This window comes from Rhinichthys klamathensis, unplaced genomic scaffold, assembly GCF_029890125.1.
Source record: "Rhinichthys klamathensis goyatoka isolate OS25496 unplaced genomic scaffold, OSU_Roscu_1.1 h1tg000090l_1, whole genome shotgun sequence".
In the NCBI taxonomy this organism is placed as follows: domain Eukaryota; kingdom Metazoa; phylum Chordata; class Actinopteri; order Cypriniformes; family Leuciscidae; genus Rhinichthys; species Rhinichthys klamathensis.
The window spans coordinates 5110229-5116936 of record NW_026606629.1 but is presented as its reverse complement, the minus strand read 5'-3'; the positions used below and the strand labels follow the sequence as shown (position 1 = coordinate 5116936).

The window sequence follows — 6708 nt, the reverse complement described above, 5'->3', positions numbered from 1 at the left end:
TTGTCAATATTAGCCATGCTCTCCCAAGGCGCTGTGAGTCGAAAGGCCACGTTCTTGACAGAGAGAAGGCGGTCGTCTTTAGAAAAGACCAAAGGTCATAGACAACCAGGGTTGGACTTTCTTTGTCCCCCTGTTCTCGATGACCTGTTAACTCACCACCGGAGGGACATGCAGGATGGATTCTCTGATCCAGAGCAACTGAACAAAGTGTTAGAGTTTCAGAGTGATGAACTGCTGTGGACTGCTCAGAAACGGGGTGAGTCAGGTTTGATGAATAAGATGAAGATATCAAATATAATTTTAGGGAAGACAATGAAGAATTGTTTATATTTCAGCATCATTACTTTGGTCTGAAGTGTGCAGAATGTGTAAACTCAACTTTGTGCATTCGTAATGTTTCAGAGAGGACTTTTGCTAATCAAAATAGAAAAATGCAATGATAATCATATCAGTCATGTTCTTGAGTTTCAATATCCTGCTGAAAGGCAGCATATGTTGTGAATAACACCAACCAACAAATGTTGAAGTTTGGATACTGGTTCCCAGAATTGGATTCAGGTATGCTGGTGCAATTAACTGGCTTCTTAAATAGCTTAAATAGGTTTAGTGTTTGTTTTGTCTGCGCAGGACTAGTGGGTGCAGCAAATCAATGTTGTTCACCAGAAAGTGCTAGTCAGTGATGGCATTTTGTTTTCTTCTAGTGAACAACATTGTTTTGCAGTTCAACCAGCTAGACCAGCTAAGAACCAGTTTGTACCAGCATGAAAGGCTGATCTTTTTAGAAGTCTCTTTCTGACATCACATGTAGAAATCATATTCTAAATAAACTTTATTTATAAATTCATTTTTATTTATATTCATTATATGTATTAAAGGGATAGTTCACCCAAAAAGGAAAATGTGTCATTGTTCTTTTGTCATTCGAAACCGTAATGATGAACAGATTTAATTTATGCCTTTATTTGCATATAAACATTGCTCATTGCACATATTTTGAGCATATCACATATGCAGAAGCTCAACCATACTTGGTTGATATTTTCATTAAAAAATATCTTAATTTGTGTTCCAAAGATGAACAAAAGTCTTATGGGTTTGGAATGACATGAGGGTGAGTAAATAATGAATTACCAATTAAATTTGATAGTCTAGTGACCAATAATCAGATTTAACAATTTTGGTAATAATCTGCTATTTTGACAACAACTGGATATTTATATATATATATATATATATATATATATATATATATATATATATATATATATGTGTGTGACGCATACGAGTAATACTGTAATCCAGGCTTCGACTTCGGGTCTGCTAGTAAACCCCTCACATTCCCTACACTCACTCTTGATGAGACAGGCATCTTACATGAGACACACTGACATATTGAAGCTTTTCATGCAAGGATAACAAAGTTTGCGTCTTTTAAAATAGACTATACTTGCCACGCTCTACAAGTCTTTTATCACTTAGAAAGCCCTTAACTTACGGCATTGTGCTTCACACTGTCTGTGGGCGGATGGCACATTACTGAGGTGAGGAATCTGTGTGGAGTTGACACAGGATTTCTAAGGGATTGTGGTAATCTTCTGTGCATATGGATGTCATGCACAGATCAATACTCGAGAGCCCTGATCCCATTTACTGTTTGGGTCGGTCTCCATGCAACACTCCTACTACTCATTCTGCAGATTCCAGTAAAGATTTTCCTGGTGTCCCCTCAAAATAAATGATCTCATACAACCCACAGATTATGCCATTGCAATTAAACTCTGCTTCTACTATAAATATCTAACCTGTTACGCTATAGGCACTTTTTAGCATAGACTACATGGAAGTAGCATACAATTTGATCCGTTTAACAGAGCATGTTTTAAATGTCCCTGAAAGACGGGTCTATTATTCAAATAAAACAAGTCTACAAATGGACATAGATGTTTGCAGCTCAAAGGATTTAGCATCTATCTCATACATCAACAACTAAAAATGGCGCCAGTAAGCTATGATGACCAACTGATGGAGAACAATGGCTTACTAAAAATAGAGGCAAAAAGTGCTTGAAGCCATAGGAAAACATGACTAGCACTATATAAACTCAAGTCCTTGAAAGCATAAGCCATTTGAAAAGTTAGGCGGAGATGCTAAGAACTATGTGCTTTGAGAACCTCTGTTCAACCGTGCAGCTGAATGGACGGCAGGCTCTGCTGGATGATAACTGTGAGTTAGGACAAGATCATTGGGAAAGAGCTCATTTTCGTTCCTTGTGGCTCTATAGAGCTGTAGTGAAGGGAGACTCCAGAGGGCTTCGAACCCTCCTTAAAAGGAACTATATTGATGTTGATGTGTTTTACAATGTGAGCCGGGAGGAACTCGAGTGGAAATCTCAGACAGAAACCACATTTGGACCCTCAGGTAAAAACAGTCATTTGTGGGATGGAAACTAGGTATTTTGAAAATATTGTACTTTTTTGTGTTGTGTTGTTGGATAAAACAAAGGTTGAGTTTACTCCCAGTGCAAACAAAGATTAAACATTTTATTTTGCTACTGTGGAGCATTTATAATTTCAGATTTGTTTTAGATGTATTATATCTCTATTATTTTATATTCTGAGTAGCCTATTTTAAAATCTATTATTTTAAGACTTTACTATCTTATTACTTTCATTTCATTAATTATATTTTATTATTCATTATTACTCTTAAGATATATTTTTTGGCAATTCAACGGAAGTAACTTTTATTTACTTGTTTAGAGTAGAATCTATTCTGTAATATACAACTGTTCAAAAGTTTGGTGCTGCCAGTAAGATGTTTTTTTTTTTTTGTTTTTTTTTTTTTGTTTTTTGTGAAAGAATGCTCTTATACTCACCAAGGCTGCATTTATTTGATTATTTTAATAGATTTTTAATAGAGTCCTTAAGTCCTAATTTTAACATTTTGTCTTATTTTCTGTAAGATTCAGCGTTAGCGACCTGGAGCTATATCTAACACAGATGGATCTCTACCTGTCACAATAATATAAAACTCTCCTGATATTAGAGTAACAATTACAGAAGAATAAAATAAAGCATATGTTGTTACCTTTTGGAGCTTGGAAGGGTTCAGTTTGAGCAGATCTTTTATACCATCTTCCTCGTCAGAGCTCATTTCACATTCAGCATCTGCCTCATATTCGCGATCTCAAACATTCTCAAAACTATCATTTTCAACATCTTTAAAATCAATATTTTGATCACTGACAGCTTCTTCACCAGATCCACCATCAAGTGACAGTGACACTAATATTTGATTGCGTTCAGTACTTGCTTTTTAGTTTTGTTTTTGCCTGCGGTAACTCACTTCATCATTGTGTATCAGACATTACCTTGTGGAATAATTGCACTTATTCAGTCATCAAAGATTGAATTATCGTTGTGCAGAAAAATTTATACTTGCACTGTTACACACCTTGTGTACTTTTTTTTTTTTTTTTTTAATAATGAATTGATTGAGGAATACTAAGAAAGCATATAGGCTACTTTAAAAAATGAACGAGGAGGAAGGTAGTGAATGACGTCCCGGGTCACCAAAGACCTGACGTATGCAAAAAAACATATCACAGTTGTGATTGTCTGGTAATACTTCCCATTTCAGGTCTTTGGTCTTTGGAGTACAAAAGAGAACTGACAAGCCCACTGTGTATTGCTGCTGCACAAGGTTTCCCTGAATGTCTACAGTATTTACTGGAGCACGGCGCACACCCCAACCTTCTCGCAGGAGGAAAAGCAGCACTTCATGAGGCCTGTGTAAACGCCAACACTGAATGTGTAGAGCTGCTGCTGGAACATGGAGCTAATCCTAACCAGATTACAGAGGACGGACTGACTGCCTTACATCTCTGCAGAACACCACAATCACTACGGTAGGCTATCATCATTTGAAAATTATACATAGTCTACTACAGTATAGTATTAATACACCTTATTTTTATCATTATCATGAGTATAATTCAAACGTAATAGTAGCTACTAAATTAAACAAGTATGAATATGTAGTCAAATTATGTGTTGTTTTACATTGATAACTTATATGAAACCCATATTAGTAATATTTTATCTTTAGTGCAAAATGTGCAGCAGGTTCTTCCCCCCAAAAATAATTACACATTGTTTTTGCAGTGCAAGCTGGATTATTAAAAAAGTAGGCCTATCTATAATAAATTTTAGGGAAAAACAAAATCAAAAGAAAAATCAGTTCAAGCTGCAGTGTTTGTATTCTCTCATATTGAGCATTTGCTGTACATTTTTATTGTAGTTGTGCAAAAGCCTTGGTGAGATATGGTGCCAAGGTGAACGTTCCCAGTGAGGAAGAGGAAGAAACGCCATTGCATGTGGCAGCTAGACATGGTCTGCCCCACCATGCACAGCTGTACCTACGATTCGGAACCAGTGTAAACCATAGCAGCTCTTCGGGTGAAACACCACTGGGGGTGGTTTGTGGAGTCGCACCAGAAACGACAGCCAACAGCGAAGATGAACGATACCTCGAGCTCTGTCATCTCCTCCTGGCCTATGGAGCAAACATTAATTTAGCTGATAAAGAGCGCCGCAGTCCTCTACACAAGGCAGCCCACAATGTTCAGCATAAGATGGTGGGCCTTCTTCTGAATCATGGGGCTGATATCAATGCCATTGACTACAACGGATGTTCACCGCTATCTAGAGTTCTACAGTGCTCTGTGGTTCGGCAAAAATGGGAACCTCACATGGTTGTTCAGACCTTGTTAAATCGCGGCTCCATTAAAGTCTGGCCACAAGCACTGCTGAAGGTGATCACTAATAACATTAAATAATGGCATATTTCAATACTCGACAAAAAAAAAACTTCTCATTTCATTACATAACATTTTCTTACTACTGAAAAAAGCTGATTTCAAGTCTTTTAATTTGCTGATGTCTCATGCATTTTCAATCTCTGATGAATTAATTGAATTAATTAATTTAATGTTTTGTTTTGTTTTAAGGTATTGACAGCCTGTGCAGGGGCACCTAAAACTGTGGAAATCCTGTTTAACTCATACACATTTGTTCCTGTAACATACAAATGGGTTGAGGCCATACCTGAGGATACCTTTCATGTGAGTCTCTTATCATTTCACCAGGATCTTTGCATGCATACTATATGAAACCTGTGTAAACATGATTTATAGCATAATTATTTCAAATACTGTGTAGCAAAACCAGGCTAAAGGCTTAAAGGAAAATCAAATCAGCTTTGGAATTAGTCAATGCATGTTTGCATTATTGTACCAAAGTGAAGCAAAATAAATAAATATTAATACATTAATATTAATATAATTCTTTTTTTAGCTTCACCAACCCTTTTATGAGTCTCTTTTTGCACTGGAGTATAGACCACGTAGTTTACAGCATCTGTGTCGGTCCGCACTGAGGAAACAGTTTGGGAAAAACTGCTACTCACTCATTCCCAGTCTCCCTGTGCCAAAGCCACTACAGCAGTATCTTCTTCTGGAACCGGAAGGGTACATTGACTAGACCTAGACCTTTTGGCAAATAAAACTTTAGATAACTTCTGAAGGCTTTTTTAGCGTTATAAATTAAGTAGTCTGACAAAGCTGACTTCCTTACATTTCGCTAGCAGTGAAAATACAGTGATATTTTTAGATAGGGTTTTTGTTTTTCACCTGTCATACAGTATATAGACTGATATATTAGTGTAAGTAGGGTGAATTGCCCTAAAGTGGGCAAATGTCCAGTCATATATGAGGGTAAAGTAATCATCAAACAAGAAACACCTTGTGTGAAGACCACCCAAAGGTCAGTGACATAGCTATTTTTTGGCCTAATGTGCTTATGAAATGTTAAATAGAATACCTTAAAAAATAACAAAAAAAATAATATAATTTTGTATGTATAAACTATATTTTTTACCAAATTTCCTAGTGTAAGAAATGTGGTTTTGAAAAGTGTGACAATATGATTAGCCAAATGTGGGACCGTACTTCTGTCAGTCAAAAATGAGTGGTGGGGCATGGTTTGTGGGACAAAAATGGTTATTTACAGGGTTTTAGTGTTGTTGTGCAATATTAGAATGAATTCTGACTAAAGGTTGAACCTAGCCTAAAGTTTGATCAATCTGGGTTTTTTTTTTTTTTTTTTTTTTTTTTTGGCTTTTTTGCAAGTTGCCAGATTTTATATTTTCAAATAGGCCTAGGCTATGCCTGTTGTGATTGTATCTGTTGTTAAGTAAAATTAACTAGAGAACAGTCAGGAATTCTGACTGCATTTAACTGTTTTCTATATAATAGTTGCTTAATGTCATTATAATAAATGCATCAAAACTATCATATTGTATTATTTGTCTAATGATGTTCAATAGTCCATGTTTCATCCATCCATAACCAAGAGAATTACTAACTTAAGACGATTTTACTATTCTACATGTATCAAGGTGATTGTGGCCTTTTATCATAGACTTTTCAGTGTCCCACATTAGGGACACAACAAGTCTGAAATGCCAAAAATGTCCCATATTAGGGCAATTCACCCTAGCTTTACAATACATTTTATTGTTTGAATGGCAGTGTTATGTGTATGCTATGAATTCTTATTTAGGCCTAATTTCTATAAATATGTAGTTACAGCTCATTTGATATTTTTGCATAATTATTTAATTAAGAAATATTTTTCTTGTTTGTCCTCC

General features: G+C 35.9%; 1 protein-coding gene across 2 annotated transcripts; it reads left to right on the top strand.

Annotated features, from left to right (window-relative positions):
- On the top strand, positions 1-5679 carry asb18 (ankyrin repeat and SOCS box containing 18). 2 transcript variants are annotated; one of them, XM_056251937.1, is made up of 5 exons: positions 1-256; positions 3640-3907; positions 4300-4813; positions 5009-5122; positions 5355-5679. In XM_056251937.1, exons 1-5 carry the CDS (start codon positions 16-18, stop codon positions 5538-5540), a joined length of 1323 nt encoding a protein of 440 aa, XP_056107912.1. In that variant the 5' UTR covers positions 1-15; the 3' UTR covers positions 5541-5679. The 2 variants fall into 2 exon arrangements, with proteins under 2 accessions (XP_056107912.1, XP_056107911.1); XM_056251936.1 differs by lacking the exon at positions 1-256 and adding an exon at positions 1641-2418.
- Positions 5680-6708: the final 1029 nt, after the last annotated feature.